At 40.3% G+C, this 17,433-nt stretch overlaps 1 protein-coding gene across 1 annotated transcript in view; it reads right to left on the reverse strand.

Moving 5' to 3' along the window:
- The window catches only part of HADHB (hydroxyacyl-CoA dehydrogenase trifunctional multienzyme complex subunit beta), a 33,525-nt gene that overhangs the window by 5,446 nt on the left and 10,646 nt on the right, over positions 1-17,433 (reverse strand). Inside the window, exons 4-10 of the mRNA XM_044261939.1 lie at positions 15,774-15,873; positions 12,481-12,525; positions 9,180-9,279; positions 5,307-5,394; positions 3,160-3,347; positions 2,652-2,832; positions 1,862-1,983 (exon numbers count right to left, since the gene is read on the reverse strand). Coding sequence (XP_044117874.1) covers positions 1,862-1,983; positions 2,652-2,832; positions 3,160-3,347; positions 5,307-5,394; positions 9,180-9,279; positions 12,481-12,525; positions 15,774-15,873 — 824 coding nt within the window. The remainder of the gene's footprint in view (positions 1-1,861; positions 1,984-2,651; positions 2,833-3,159; positions 3,348-5,306; positions 5,395-9,179; positions 9,280-12,480; positions 12,526-15,773; positions 15,874-17,433) is intronic.

Below are 17,433 nucleotides of genomic sequence, written 5' to 3' on the forward strand. Positions count from 1 at the left end.
AGTCTGTAATATCAAAACAAGTTCTACCACATTGTATAATATTTTTATAACTTAGTAACTCTGAAGAAACTAAGGAGCTACCACAAGGTAGGGGCCACGAAGCCTGGAAATAGAGAACTATACACAATAAATGGTTTACGGACATTACATTGATATAATGAGGCCCTGGGCAAAGCTGCAAGGAATGTGGGGCATTAACACATTTCCCGTAACTCACGTATCTGCAATGTGCTGCCTCTGATGGTTTGTGTTTCTGACTTTTCAGTGAATAAACCTGCACCGTTCGCACACTCGAAGTGAACAAGGGAGTTCGGATCTGGCAAGAAGAGAGCCCAGCCCACATGGCCCTATCATTCAGTTTGGTTTTGGAAATGATTAACCTTTCAGTCCTTCACCACTCAGGCTTAACGGGCTGGTGCACCATCCTACTGGAACTACCCCAGGCACCTTTCCCCTCGCCCGAGAGTGGGCATTCAGCAGTCACTTAACAACATCAAAAATGTCAACACGTTCCCATGTTTCCAGACTTTGTGTCCAGGTAGGGAAGATACACTATAAAAAAAACACTGACCAGCCGGACTATATTTAGAAAGTCGTACCCCAAGGTGGTAGGATAAAAGAAACCACATCCTATGAGCAGAAACAGAATCCATAGGAAGGTTTAATTGAGGAGCCAAAAAACAAGGAAGGATATATGCTGATCAGCAAAACAACCATGACAACAAAAAATGAGGGTAAACATGTATTCCATATGTTTATAGGAAGATGCTTATAGAAACTGCTTACAGGAAAATCGCTTGAGGGCCAGTAGAAAGCATCATTTTTTTTAATAGTTTTAATTTTTTTTTAAGATTTTTATTTATTTGACAGACAGAGATCACAAGCAGGCAGAGAGACAGGCAGAGAGAGAGGGGGAAGCAGGCTCCTCGCTGAGCAGAGAGCCTGATGCGGGGCCCGATCCTTGGACCCTGGGATCATAACCCGAGCTGAAGGCAGAGGCTTTAACCCACTGAGCTACCCAGGCGCCCCTTTTTTTAAAGATTCATGAGAGAGAGAGAGAGAGAGAGACCACAGATACCATGTAAGCATGGGGGGAGGGGTAGAGGGAGAGGAAGAGAGAAAATCTCAAGCAGACTCTGTAATGAGCACAGACCCTGATGCCAGGACTCGATCCTACGATCCCGAGATCAGGACCTGAGCTGAAACTAAGAGTCAGACACTTAACCGACTGTGCCACCCAGGTGCCTGGAAGCATTATTTCCTAACAATCAGAGCTGGAAGAGGTTATCTCGTCACTCTCCTGCCTGCTTGGCACGTCTCATACCACTCCTCAAATTCATATCCTACGTTCTAGCCAAGCTTTTCCCGAAAGAAACCCTTGCTCTCATATCCCCTTGCCATTCCCTTTGCCTAGAATGCATTTAATGAATTCCTGAATTGCCTTGTACCCTTCAAGATTTACTGCTCAAATGCCAGCTCCTCTGAGGGGCCTCTTGGACTCCTGTCTGTGTGTCCTCTCTGTCAGCCTATGCTCACAGACCCACCGCACCTTCTCGCTGCACTACAGTCACTGTGACTAACTTGCTAACCCCACTGCCTGGTGTAGCTCAGCAGTCTTCTGAGTCTTTAAATGACTGAAAGAGAGCTTTTTGCATCAGCATGGTGGCTGGATCAAGTGGCTCCAAGGGCCTTAAAACTAGGATTCTAATTTTTTTAATGACTCCATTTTAATATCTTTATAATGAATAACTATATTTTTATGCCTCTATTCATGATACATAAAATTGATCTACTTTAGGTTTTTCTATTGAGAGTCCACAAATAGGATAGTTGCTAGTAAACACACAGAGCACACAGTTACCAGGAAAGAAGAATTTGCAGCTGTCACTGTGCCATAGGGCTTGATGAATGCAGGTTTTAGTTTGGCCATCTGCTCCAGAGAGGAAGGACGAATGCCATTATCTTTGGTAACTGTTTCTCTTCCTGTAAAAACATGAGCTTTTTAACTCTGGGTAACTATAGACTTTCTCTATCTTTGCTAGAGAAATATGTTCTAAAAACTATGAAAAATGAAATGTAAACCACACCTATTTACTAAAATGTCTGTTACAGTCATCGAGATAGCAAATTTAAGACTATACTTTTTTTTTTTTAGATTTTATTCTTTTTAACTAATCTCTATGCCCAACAAGAGGCTCAAACTAAAGCCCTGAGATCAAGAGTCACACGCTCTGTCAACTGAGCCAGGCAGGCACCCCTAAATTATACCCTTAGGACATCTGGGAAATCATCTAAATGGTCTAATAAAAGAAGGATACATTACTTCCTTAAGATACTCATTCACATTTGGCTATTTTATACAGAAATCACGTGAATGAAGTTTTTAAAACAAGTATATACAAAAAACCTAAAATATAGCAGGAAGACCTAAAAGCAACTCCTAGAAAAACTTCTCTTTTTGAAATGTTGACCTACTGTTACAACATAAATTGAAACTTGAGTCCGTTTTTAAGAGTGACTGTTCGGCAATCAGAACCAATACACTTATTTGAAAAGTCATTTGGGGCTTTTGCAGTTTGAGAAGCAACTCGGAACTCCCCAACAAGTGGCACAAAGCATTCTCCTTCACAAAGCTGAGCAAACCATCTGACCTGGCACTTTGAAGGGTACAACATCAGACAGGAGGCCTTCATCCTGCGCCTTCTTGGCCAGGCTGTGCGAGCGCAGCGCATACTCATCCTGGTCCAGTCGAGAGACAGCGAAGGCAGCGGCCAGCCGGTCTGCAGAGTGGCCCATGGTCTCACTGGTGGAGAACTCGGCCACTGCGGGGAGCTGGGAAAGGAGCCACAGAGGATCAGGTATGCCATTACCATACGTTCGCCACACCTCGGGCTGTCTGGGGAACTCGATCAAGACCAAGGTGGGAGAAGCTTTTTGTGAGCAAGGCATCTCCGAGAAGGGCTCACAAATTAAAATTTTCTAACCACAGTTTTTTTTTTTTTTTTTAAATCTTGAGCAAATAATTACCCTTACCCTGTAATTAACAGAATCTACAACTACTAGAGCATAACTGACCCCAAGCTGTCTTACCTAATTCTAAATCTTTGCAGTGGGATGCTTTAGAAAAACATAGGTTCATATAAGAGTTCACAATCTTACCTCAGGTGATAGGAAATTCAATCTGAATTTTGAAATTAAAGACAGTCGCTGACCCAGAGTCTTGGCCTTATTGAGCTCAAGCATCATTTTCCTCATTTTCCTTGAATGACGAATAGGGACGTCAGACATTAATTCTACACCACCTGCCACGACCACATCACACTGCCCAGAAGCGATCAAGCCAATACCTACAGGGCACATGTGACACACAGATGAACATCTTTTGTAGAAATTAACAGAGCACTGGTAATTTAAACTTCTTCATCAAAAAATTGTATGACAGGGGCACCTGGGTGGCTCAGTGGGTTAAAGCCTCTGCTTTTGGCTCAGGTCATGATCCCAGGGTCCTGGGATCAAGCCCTACATCGGGCTCTCTGCTCAGCAGGGAGCCTGCTTCCTCCTCTCTCTCTGCCTGCCTCTCTACTTGTGATCTCTATCTGTCAAATAAATAAATAAAACCTTTAAAAAAACTGTATGACAGTTATCATTATATAACATCTGTAATTAAACTTTTCATCTTTTCCCTTTTTTTTTTAAATATTTTTTTTTTTAATTTGAGAGAGAGAGCGCATTTGCACGTAAGCAGGGGGAGGAGAGGAGAGAGACAGAGACTCTTCAGCAGACTCCCACTGAGCACGGAGCCTGACCTGGGGCTCAATTCCACAACCCAAAGCTCATGACCTGAGCTGAAACCAAGAGTTGGAAGTTTAACCGACAGCTGTATTATAGCTTAACCCAGGTGCCCTGCTTCTCACCTTTTGAAAGGGATTAAGATAATTTTTTTGAATGACTAAAACTATATTCACTGCATTAGAAAAAACAAGTTTCATTCAGGCCACATGGACATGAGCTTCTGGAAATATCCATGGGACCAACCCTCAAACAAATTATATTCTACACTACAGAATGTTCATTCTGAAGATTTTATAAACTTCCAACTTCAGTTTTCGGAAAGATTTTTTTTCCCCTACAATGGGAATTTCTGCTATAAGCTTGAGAAAGTCTGGCTTTTGAAGAGGTAAGGCAGCCCCCTTCATGTTTATGGCCACTGGCAAGTATTCTGTTGCTTTATGCAGAAGTTGTCATAGGCTACACAGAATAGTACTGCTCCCAATCACTGCTTCTGGCATCATTCTGTGCCAGTCATGAGGCAGGATGCCCAAGCTGGCCTTCATGTTATTAAGAATGTCATTGTTGGGGTGCCTGGGTGGCTCAGTTGGCTGAGCAACCGCCTTCGGCTTGGGTCACGGTCCTGGAGTCCTGGGATCGAGTCCTGCATTGGGCTCCCAGCTCTGAGGGGAGTCTCTCCCTCTGACCTTCTCACCTCTCATGTTCTCTCTCACTGTCTCTCTCTCAATAAATAAATAAAATCTTAAAAAAAAAAAAAAAAGAATGTCATTGTTATTAAGAATGCTATTAGGATGTCACGATGACGACATCTTTCAGGTTTCTTCAATTTTCATAATAATGGACAAAGCTGCAAAATGTCCCAGGATTTTGCTAAGGTCTGTTAGGAGAACTTGTAACTAATTATAAAAATGCCAGGGGTGTGAGAAGAGAGTGGAGGAAAGAGCTGTCTTACAGCAGTGATTTATCACTGATGCCACAACCTTCATGGGAGAATATCACATTAGAATCACCTAACTTTAAAACCTAGCAGGTTATAAATTATTTATGCCTTAAATTCAGAAGTACCCTCCTAGAGACACACTTTACTACCTGATAATCCCTACTGTGGCCAGCCACATTACTGATGGAGTAACTAAGGAATGGCTGTGTCCCTCAAGTACGGAGAGAAAGAAAAAAGCTGAGAACTACTGTCAAAAATAAAAAATGTTCGATGCAACCTTATTTTTCTTAAAAAAAAAAAAAGACAAATTTAGAGATCTGTTAAGAGTATTTTTCTATGGGGTGTCTGTGGCACAGTCAGTCAGGTGTCCGACTCGGGTTTTTTGTTCAGGTTGTGATCTCAGAGTCTTGGAATCAGGCTCTGAATCGCGTTCTGTGCTCAGCGTGGAATCTGCTTGAGACTCCCCCTCTCCCTCTGCCCCTACCCACCACGTGTTCTCTCTCTAAAATAAATAAATAAATCTTAAAAAACAATCAAGGAGAACTAACAGGTACCTTCTGTCTTCAAGTAAACATACCTGTGGTCATGGCTTGGTTGGCAGAGATGCAGGCCATGGTGACAGTGTGAGCAGGGGTCTTGTCCGAGAAGCCAGCTCCGAGGGCAGCCTTCATGAAATACATGAATGAAATGGTCACTTCTACAAGAACTACCTGGAAATGATGCTTTGAGCACCATTTCTCTCTATGGTGAATCAGGAAAGTACTGAAGTTAATACTCTAGAATAATATTTGAATAAAATTAAGCCCATCACAGAAATGGCTTACTCATTTTTCATCTAGCCATTAATTGCCAAACACGGCGAAATTCTTGATAGCCGGTGTCTAGTGTGGTATCAGGCTACGATACTCTCTTTTTGTCACCGAATTTCTTAGCTAAGCTTTGACCCAAGCCTTCAAAAATATCAACACATAATTCGATTTTAATTTAAGTTTTCCAATGAAGTAAACCTGTTAAATACAGTTGATGGAATGATGAAACATACTGTGGAGTAGAAGCCTCATGATCTCTGTTCCTACAGCTGAAAGGCTTAGTGGCAAAGCACAAGTCATCAAACCAGAAAGTGACTTCTAAAGAACTGACCACTATGAGCAAAATTCCCACTCAGGTCCCTCCCCTCTCTGAGTTCACTCCTCTCACTGCCAGCTGATCTCCCTCAGTGACCGTCTCATACTTCACACAGCGCACAGTAGAGCCAACATGAAGTCAAACTGGAAAACTTGCCAATGCACAGGAGTTCAAGCTGATGAAAGAACCCGTGCAATACTGCCTGAGCCCCGAGTGAGCCTCTGACAAATAAGGGTGAGACCAGGTAAACAACTGGAAAAAGAGAAATCCGTCCTGGATGATGACATTTACAGGCGCTTTAAAAGAGAATAATTTGATGGGTCTTGACAAGAACTGAGGAGATCCATTAATCTTGCAAAATGGCCTCCATCATGATGGCACAGTAAGAGTTATACATGAAACGAAGATATCTATTACTTCATTGTACTATTAATTGGGAAAATTATGATGCTAAAAAAAAAATCAACGTCTGATTCCATTTTTGCATATGTAAAGAATTAATGCATAGATGCAATAAAATATGTTTATAATATTAAAGTTACACTTTAAAAATAATGCTCTCACTGCCCCCCCCCACCAACCACCCCCCGCACTATTTATCATGAGATTCGGGCTCCCACTAGGGGAATTCTTTTTTATTGACCATTTTTTCCAAACTATTTAACTGTGCTCAGAATATAAGATCTCCCGTAATTTGGTAAAAAGAAAAACATGTTTCTAAAATCTAGATTAAGGAGGCTCTGTATCTTTTTTTTAAAGATTTTATTTATTTGAGAAACAGCAAGAGGACACACATGGGGAGGGGCAGAGGGAGAGGGAGAAGCAGGCACCCCACTGAGCAGGAAGTCTGATGCAGGCTTGATCCCAGGACCCTGAGATCGTGACCTGGGCCAAAGTCAGACGCTTAACAAACTGAGCCCCAGACTCCAGATTTCTTCACTGATTTTTACTAACATACTTACACGCCCTATACACCATCATCTAGAAATTCAAGTGTGTCTCAATACTGTATATGCAACATAACCTTCCTCCGGTTTTTCTAGGTAGGCTTGATACTAGGTGCTCAGCCTACTTTGCTGAAAACTACACTCTGGCAATGGTATGTGAGCCTCTCAATGTATACCATATTCAAAAGGAGCAAAGCAGTCAATCTCCAGGGGGCAGAGAAGGGGCACACACCAGTGGGGCAAGTGGAAAGGGCACTGAGGTCCTTACGGCCTAATCCTCACAAGGTCCTTTGTAGCACGTGTTATACCCTTGGCCCCAGTTGGCTGTCAGGACTGAAAGAGTTTTAAATAGAAGTGGTTTCTGGCGAACCTTGTCCACGTGCTTCTATTTAAAGCTTGAATAATACTCAAGGCAAGCCTAGGCCCTGTTTAGTACACTAAGGGAAAAGGAGGAAGATGCCACGTTATTAAATAGGAGAGCAGGGAAATAAACAGAGGTCTTTCAGAAAATTCAGGTTCATGGGAACTCGGCATCAGAACTTTAGGATTTCCTTGAACATTATTAATACAGACAACAAGTCCTTAAAAAGTTCTCCAGCTGGAGGTCACATTAGCTTTTAGGTTAAAATACAACTGTAGAGAGACCTCTTCATAACATATTCCCCCAACACCACCTTTCCCTGTAGCACTATAAAAATCACCCAGACTGCAATGCAATATGGCAGGGAGAGGGAAGCAAATGCTGGTCAATTAATACCTGAGATGTGCACGAGATATAGAATCTTCAGACAAAACTTAGAGAAAAACGTTATGGCTTTAAGAATTAGGATAAAATAGAAATACTAAGAAAATCAAAACACTCGGTATTTACTTTTTAAAGTGCTCTCATAAGAGCTTTTTTTCCCCAGAATATAAAGGTTGAAAACGTATTATGAATAGCTTGACACACTCCTAAAATTGTCATATTCAACACAGTTAGAAATGTGAAAGCCCAAAGAAAAACAAAACAAAACAAAAAAATCAAGATGGGGAGAAAAAACACCTTTCTGTTCTTCTTTCCTGCCTCTCTAATATTATACAGTTGATTCTGTGGGCTTAAGGTGTGCCAGGCCTTCAGCAATGTTAATACGTACTGTTAGGGAAAGATGTGGGGTAGAACCAGTACTTGCAGTCCTGCTCATTTTCCTTCCTCCTACCTGACAGTGATGGAAATCTTTGCCTCTACAACTATACTGAACACAGTAATATGCAGGAACAACATTAAAAATAAAGAAAATGCTTATTGGCACGCTGAAATGTGGAGTCACCTTTATCCAAATAATCACTTCCAATTTGAAACAAAGCCCAGAAGATGCGTTTGGACTGTTCACTATGAAATGCCTGCATGACATGTCACGGAAGTTTCAAGGTCGGTTATCACCCTGGTTGCCACCAATAAACAGTACCTGGAGCTGTGCCAACTAGGGTAAAAGTAAACTCCTGTGAAATCGTTTAAGAAAACAACACCCCATGTGTCATCCAGTTAATGGGAATAAATGAATAAGCAAGGCTACCTACCTCCAACAAAAAACCACATTACGAAATAAGTTCTTTGCACTATGTTGAAATTTTAAGTTAATTAGTAGCCACAGTAACATTACTAAAAGTCATATTAGCCATACTTTGCTATAATCTCTATTATCCTAAGAGATAGGACAAATGAACATATATCCAAAAGCAGTTTAAATAACCGATTTGATTTATAGGATAGAATAAATATATTAGCATAGTATATGTTATTTGATTTATAGTATAACTCTTTTTAAGATTTTTTAAAAAAAATTATTTATTTGACAGAGAGAGAGAAAGAGATCACAAGCAGGCAGAGAGAAAGGAGAGGGTGGGGGGAAGCAGGCCCCCCGCTGAGCAGAAAGCCCCATGCGGGGCTCTATCCCAGGACCCTGAGATCATGACCTGAGCCGAAGGCAGAGGCCTAACCCACTGAGCCACCCAGGTGCCCTTATATTATAACTCTTAAATATTAAATAACGTTTGTTATTCAAATTGTAAAATCACAATTAAAGTCAAATATAGCTTTAATGAGAGGGCACAGTTAAGCACCTACCTTTGGCTTAGGTCACTATCTCAGGATCCTGGGATTGAGCCCCATAGCAGGCTCCTTGCTCAGTGGGGAGTTTGCTTCTTCCGCTCCCTCTGCCCCTCCCCCTGCTCATGCTCTCCCTCCCCTTCTCTTTCTCTCTTTCAAATAAATAAGTTAAATAGTTAAAATATATGTATAGCCTTAATGAATTTTAATAATTTAAAAAAGTAATTCTGTTAACTGAAATTCAAGGTGATTCTCCTATCAATCTCTTCGAACAATACAGAGTTTTACTCACCTCTCTAGCCACATTGCTTGTTTTCACTTCCTGTATAACTGTGCCAAAGATGATGTAATCAACAACATCCTTTGGGACATTGGTCCGAGTCAGCAAACCCCTGAGAGTGGAAATCCAGAGCAAAAACACATTTCACACACCAAGATATTGCCAGAGGTCATCAGATAAAACACTGTACTTCTTTTAAGAGGTTAACTTTGAATTTAAAAGAATAGAGACCATATTTTTTTCTTAATTCAACAAGCATGTGGCACCTTATCAAAGAAGAAATGAATGAATAAGTGATTTAAAAAGTCAACATTTAGGGGCACAGGATGGCTCAGTCGGTTGCACACTACATGTCCGACTCTTGATTCTGGCTCAGTCTGCTTGGGATTCTTTCCCTCTGCTCCTGCCCCTACCCCTGGCTCATGAACGTGTCACTCTCTCTCTCTCAAAATAAATAAATAAAATCTTCTTAAAAATAAATAAGTAAAAAGTCAACACTTGATGTTCAATTGGTAATGAGAAATTAAATAGGAAGAATCAAAAATAATCCAGAAAAAGATAAAAGATACATAAACAAAGTAACGTTAGTAGAAACCTAAGTTTCAATCAAAAGAGAAAAGAGAGATATAAAATCAAAGACAAAAAAACAAAAAAGCTATAAAATCAAAGAACTGAAGTAAAATACCAGGTATATTAAATTTAAATTTGGCATCTCAATAGAAACACGATTCGTGTGTGTCTATACACACATACACTTGTCTAGCTCTGCCCACCAACAGAAACTAGAAGCAGTAACACTCCAGTTGCCAGTAGGAATAGAATGAGCATATCTTGAACTCGGACTTTTTTTGGGGTGCAAAATGGTGGTTTTATTAAAGCATGGGGTGACCCATGGGAAGAAAGAGCTGCCCCAGGGTTGAGAGGGGTGGCTGATTATATACTTGGGAGTTGGGGGAGGAAAGGAAAAAGGGGAGTTTCAAAAGAACTTCCATATTCTAAAGAGCACCTACTGGATATCAGAGGCCTTGCCATTGTCAAGTTAAGGTTGACAGATGAATGCTAAAACCACTTGGTCAAAGACTGTTGGAGAACATGGTGCTACCATATCACTTTACAGATTACTTATTAATTGCAAAAGAAAAGAGTGTACCTTTATAACCAAAAGCCCTGGCAGTGTGACCACCATGACTGAGTGGTTAGATTTAGCATCATGTACCATGTGCCTCCTCACATGATCGAATACCACATGCTTTACCTATAAAACATTCTTACCAAAAAATGTTTAACTTGAATCTAACCAATCCTCTAGAACTAATTTCCAGTTTATAGGAAATTCAAAAGAGAAGTTAAATATCATCAAGAAGAAACATCTAGAATATGGGACATTCTATGGGACAGGTGGCCTAGGGTTTTCAAAAAGTCATTATCATGTGGGGCAGGAAAGAGTTGGTAGGAGAAAGAAAAGGTTCTAAATCGAAGAGACTAAAGAGTCATATCCATTTGTAATGTGAACCTCGACTGGGTCCTGATTTGAAGGAAAAAAAAAAAACTACTAAGAAAAGACATTCTTGGAACAATTATGGGGGATCTGACTAGGAAATGAACATTACAAGTAATGGAATCATCATTATTGTCTTAGCCACAATAATGACATCCCAGATAGCAGAGAAGATCCTTATTCTGAGGAAATAAACCCTGAAGTATTTTGGGCTAAAGATCTCTGCCTCAAGATGACTGCAACTTACTGCCAAAAGCTTCAAACCACATAGATACAACAAACATCGCAAAATGGTTAACAATGATTAAATCTGGGTAAGAGGTATTTAGGTTTTTTCACTGTATTATTCTCCCAATTTTATCTTACATTTGACAGTTTTTAAAACAAAATGTTGTGGGAAAACTTGCAAAGCACCAGTCTGGGATCATAATCAGAAACGGCGCCAACATCAGAAATAGGAAAACAAGCTGGCTATTCTTTCTTCCTTTCACCCATTCATTCATTCATTCACTCGAGTAGGCTCCACACCCAACATGGGGCCTGAACTCACAATGCTGAGATCAAAAGTCACAAGTTCTACCAGCCAGGAACCCTCTTAATTTTTATTTTTGATACGCTATACTTGAAGTGTCTAAGAAAAGAGATCAAATTCAGAGATTTGGGAGTCTTCCACCTAAAAAAAAATAAATACTTAGATGAGATTTTTCTTTTAGGGAAAAGCATGCGTAAAAAGAAATACTATGCTTTAAGAATAAAAATTTGCCAAATACTTTTAAGATAGAGAAAGAGGAAGAGATTCAGTTTTTTAAAAAGTAGAGAAGCATCATTCAGAAAAGGGAAGGAAAATCCTAAAGGCATAATATTAAGAAATCAAAGGAAGACAGGATCAGGTACAGCTGAGAGGTCAATGCTACAGAATACAAAAGGACCCAAGCCAGGAGAAAGACTCATGCACTTAATGCCCCCAAAGCCATGATGAAGAAAAGCTTCCAAAGTACGGTTACTGAAGAACAGTAGGAACAGAAATAACCATTACGAGATTAAGGAGATGGACAGTAAGAAAAGAGAAGCAATTGCTGCTTTCACTCCTTCTTAAAGTCTGGCAGGAAGAGAAGAAAAAGAACTAGATGGGCAGAAAAGGAAACTGAAAGGTTTTTTTCAGACTAAAGAAGACCTGTGGCTGGTTGAAGAGACTGAGGCAAGGCATCAATAAAAAATGAGATAATGCTCTACATGCTATTCCCACACACAAATAGCCACATATTGTAGGAGTTTCCTCAAAGTCCGCATCCATCTCAATCTCAGGTCACCACACCTAATTGTATATTCTCACTTGCTTTACACATGAATCTAGGCTTCTTTCTAGATAAATATCAGCTATCTAAAATAATCACCAGATCACTAAAAAAAAATTTTACTAAAATAAAATCTCTCTCTATATATAGAGAGAGATATATATTGGAGTAAATATATATATATATATATCGTATTTACTCTGATCGGTTTATACTGGCTAGCTAGCTACAGCACTCCTTAAAGAACACTGTCATGCCAAGAGATTATTTGCCAAGACCTCAAAATAAACATTTCTGACAGCTGCTTGAATTTGTACTATACCTATGCTTGAATTTGTACTGTACCTATGGCCGGAAAAAAGCACAAATAAATCTTAAAAGGCCAGTATTTGTTTCTCACCACATAAAAGTTAGCATATCCTAGATACAGAAATTCTATTAAACATGTTGTTTTACATGTAAAAACTAGAGAAAGTGCTTCTAATGAAATAAGAACTAAAATAAAACTGCATTTACTTACGAAAGTGCTGCTCTAGCCAAATCATGTGGCATCAGGTCTTTATACCTGGGGAAAGAAAAGAAACAAAATAAAAGCCTAGAACTTTAATAAAAAACACATTCGTTCTATATGAAATCCGTAGAGATAACAGCTAACACAAGCTGCTGTAAATGCCTCCATTTTGCTATCTAAGGCAGTCCATCATCTCAGATGAAGCAACAGTGTGACTACTATTTGTCATGTAGAATGTTCTGGCAAGCCTTACCCCCTACTGAGCTGGCTAAGAATGTTAACAAAGATGTGGCCCAGTATCTTACTGTTCAGCACGACATACGATACATGCTCTTTAAAACTAAGCTCCAGGAGTGCCTGGTGGCTTAGTCCGTTGAGTTGAGCGTCTGCCTTTGGCTCAGGTCATGATCTCAGGGTCCTGGGATCAAGCCCCACCTCAGGCTCCCTGCTCAGCAGAGTCTGCTTCTCCCTCCCTGACCGTCCTCCCCACTTGTTCGTTCTCTCTCTCTCTAAAAATAAAATAAAAATAAAACTAAATTCCACCTTTTAAATACTCTTTACTTTCATTTTTAAAATACATTATTTATTTTGTAATGCCCAAAGAGACTTTGGCATTTGTATTAGGACTTTTAAAGAAACTTTCTGAAGTAATTTGAGATTTACAACAGAACTGGAAAGATAGAACGGAGCTCCTGAATACCCTCTCTGTGGCTTTCCCTAATGCTAATATCTTACAGCACCATGATGCACTAGTCAACACTAAGAAATTACACTGGCAAAATACTACTCACTAGGCTGCTAAATTTATCTGGGTCTCACCAATTTTTCTAATTCCTTCTTACTTGTCTGTTCCAAGACCAAATCCATGCATTTAGTGGTCATGCCTCTGTTTCCTCCAATCTGTGACAGTTTCTCAGCCTTTCTGTGTCTTTTGTGACCTTGACAATTGAAGACTAGGGTCAATGGGTCTGGGGGAAGAATACCACAGAGGAAAAGTGCCCTTCTCATTGCTTCATATCAGAATATACATGATAGCAACATGACTTATTCCTAGTGATGATAGTCTCTGCCAGTTTTCTCCACCATCTTTCCCCTTCTGTACTCAACTTGAGTAGAGAAGGACTCACTAGTCCTGCTAAGGACTCACTAGTCCCATTATCAACTCAAGGGGAGGAGAATGTAGCTCCATATCAGAGTGGAAGGAATAACGAAGGATTTGTGGACATATATTAAAAGCATCAAAGTTATTAATGAATATTTGGGGGAAGAGAGTTTGAGGCTATGCAAAATATCCTGTTTCTCAACATCTCCCACCCACTAATTTTAGCATTCATTCGCAGATCTTGCTTGCAGCAATTATTACTGTGGTGTTCTAATGGTGATTTATTTATTTTCCTTGTTTCTGCTACATCTGTTAGCTGAAATTCTTTGGTAAATAAGATGTGTCCCTTCTTCCTCATGTATGGATTTATTCAATCACTTATTTATATCAGATTGGACTCCTACAAACATTTCTTCTTTGGGTTATGATGTAACACTCTGTCACCGCCACTTACAGCATTACTTCTATAAGAAAATACTCTCTAGATTCTAAACCATATGTTTATTTATTTTTAAGATTTTATTTATTTATTTGATAGAGAGACAGCAAGAGAGGGAACACAAGCAGGGGCAGTGGGAGAGGGAGAAGCAGTTCCCACTGAGCAGAGAGCCCGATGTGGTGCTCGATCCCAGGACCCTGGGATCATTTTTTTTTTTTTTAAAGATTTTATTTATTTATTTGACAGACAGAGATCACAAGCAGACAGAGAGGCAGGCAGAGAGAGGGAGAGGAGGAAGCAGGCTCCCTGCAGAGCAGAGAGCCCGATGTGGGACTCGATCCAGGACCCTGAGATCATGACCTGAGCCGAAGGCAGCGGCTTAACCCACTGAGCCACCCAGGCGCCCAGGACCCTGGGATCATGACCTGAGCCAAAGCAGACCCTTAACGACTAAGCCACCCACATGCCCCTAAACCATATGTTTAAAAAAGAATGTTTACTGTTTGTGTGTGTGTGTGTGTGTGTGTGTGTGTAGATGTATACTATGTATCTTCCACAAACAATGTGCGTTACACATACTGCTCTATACCGTGCTCTTTATCCTTAACATATCTTCAAGATCTTTCTATATTAGTACATGATAGGATTCACTATTTTTAGCAGATGCCTAACATTCCCCAGTGCATTTTTAAGGTAGTGACTGCTTATTCAAAATATGAACACTTAAACAACCTAAGCAGAATAGAACTATTGCTTCATTTAGTTTGAATCTAGTTACCAAAGTCCGTTATCAGCTTTTGGACAGACTGGGCCTCACTTGGGGTCAAAAAAGGAGAGGAAAAGCCTAAGGAGAATAGCAGTTTGGTTCTGGTAAATTTTTGTACACATCTAGGATCACCCTGGCTCCATTTACTTGGGGTTGTGCTATGCTGGGATTTGGACCAGCCTATCAACTGCAATTCTGATCATTTCCAGGAGGCCAAAGCAATGAATCAAAGGCCCTTGTAAATAAATACCTGTAGGCCCACAGCCTCAGTATTCAAACTTCTGAAGAAGCACAGAAACAATGGAAGTATCTCCAGACAAAGAAAGCGTATGTCTGTTGGAACCAAAGTATCTGGACCCACACTAGGTTTTCAAAATAGGGCTGTTCAATCTAAAACTACACTAGGCTTGTTCATGAGAAAGGATGAAAAACAAATTTTTCCATATTATTTTACCACTAGCTTAACTTATTCTGTATTAATTTCATAAAAATGCTACCCATACATTAGTCCACTAAAAATAGTATTAGCTACTGGGTTACATTTATAAAGACCAATTTTTTTTGAGAGAGAGAGAGAAAGAGAAAGAGAGCGAGCGAGCACACACCAGTGGGGAGGAGGATCAGAGAGAGAGGGAGAAGCGACTCTCCACTGAGCAGAGAGCCTGATGAGGGGCTCAATTCCAGGACCCTGGGATCATGACCTGAGCCAAAGGCAGACGCTTAACTGATTGATCCACCCAAGCACCCCTATAAAGACCACATTTGAAAGTATCTTAAAAGAAGTAAATAAAATATGTGGGGTGATGGATGTGTAAATTAATCCAATTGTAGTAATTATTTCACAACACATATGTATATTAAATCATGAGTTATTAAAATTAAAAAATCATGTTGTATAATCTAAATATATACAATTCTCATTTGCCAATCATACCCGAATAAAGCTGGGGGAAGAAAAAGAGAGAAAAAGAAAGGCACAATCATTTCATACTTACGAAGTGCCAGACAGCAAGAATGGAATGCGAACACCATCCACCACTACGACATTCCTTATGTTGGGTTTTGCTAAGGTTTTCTTTGATTTGGTCTGGGTGGCTTTAAGATAAAGTTCAAAGAACTGTTAGAACAAATATATGAAGTCAGATAACTTTTTACATTTTTAAAGACAGACATTCTAAGCAGAATTACCTCATTCAACACCAAGTTGCATTTGCCATTTATCAAACTACTTCAATTAAAAAAACAAACAAAACAAAACAAAACCACCAAGAAACAGACTAGCATTTACAAGTTTCCAAATGACATTTAAGGTAAATACAGAGATTATACCTAATGAAGAGGGTGTTCGTGCCATTAGGAAAACTGTTTCTTTCTATCAAATGTTTGGTAATCTATCACACTGAAAACAACCAATGTGACACCTGTCTGTCATTCATGTTAGAAGTCAAAGGGGAGGGGGCACCTGGGTGGTTCAGTGGGTTAAAGCCTCTGCCTTTGGCTCAGGTCATGATGTCAGGGTCCTGGGATCGAGCCCTGCGTTGGGCTCTCTGCTCAGCAGGGAGCCTGCTTCCCCCCTCTCTCTCTGCCTACTTGTGATCTCTCTCTCTAATAAATAAATAAATAAAATCTTTAAAAAAAAAAAAAAAAAGTCAAAGGGGACCTGGCTGGCTCAGTCAATAGAGCACACAAATCTTGGACTCTGGGTTGTAAATTCAAGCCCCGTGCTGGGTATAGAGATTACTTAAAAAAATAAAAATCTGGGGTGCCTGTGTGGCTCAATTGGTTAAGCATCTGCCTTCAGCTCAGGTCATGATCTCGGGGCCCTGGAATGGAGCCCTACATGGGCCTCTGCTCAGCAGAGAGTCTGCCTCTCCCTCTCCCTCCACTGGTCCTCCTGCTTGTGTGCTCTCTCTCTCCCTCAAGTGTGCGCACACTCTGTCAAATAGATAAATAAAATCTTTAAAAAATAAAAATAAATTAAAATCTTAAAAAAAAAAAAAACCCATGTCATCTTCTATAAGTGATATGCTATGCCAGACAGGCTCTCTCTCTTAGGAATCTACACAAAAAAGCATAAAGAAAAACACTAATTAGTTCAGGCGGAAAGGATGCCATAAAGAAAAACCAGGGTACTAGCAAACTGAGGTCACTTGTAAGCCAGTTATGCAGCAGCAAAAAGCTTGAGTGAGCAGAGAAGCCAGCAGGAAGGGTGAAGGATATAAAGAGAGAAGCAGCAAAGCCAGGAAAGTGACATACTATCTGGCCATGAGAAAAACAAAGGAGCCGGCCCCTAGAGCTGCTCGGTTCCTAACACTCCCCAGCTGTAGTACACTCCGGCCCTCTTATCCTTCACTTGAGTGTGTCCATTACACAATTAAAGACACTTGGCTTTGTGACCTCCCTACATTCAGAGGACAGAGAGAAGATGTGGGACAAAAGGTGAACTCGAGAGGGAGGCAGCAGGAGAGTCAGGAGAGAACAGTGCATGACAGCAAAAGCAGGAGAGTATCGGGGAGCACAAGATGGTCAAGTGTTTCAATCCTTAAGGAGAACGAGGACTGCAAAGAAGCTACTGAATTAAAAGATCCGCAGATTACTCGTGACTGACCTTGGGTAGAATGAAGCAGTAAAGGGAAGTCAGATGACATGCCATCA

The sequence above is a fragment of the Neovison vison genome, chromosome 8 (assembly GCF_020171115.1).
Source record: "Neovison vison isolate M4711 chromosome 8, ASM_NN_V1, whole genome shotgun sequence".
NCBI classification, from domain to species: domain Eukaryota; kingdom Metazoa; phylum Chordata; class Mammalia; order Carnivora; family Mustelidae; genus Neogale; species Neogale vison.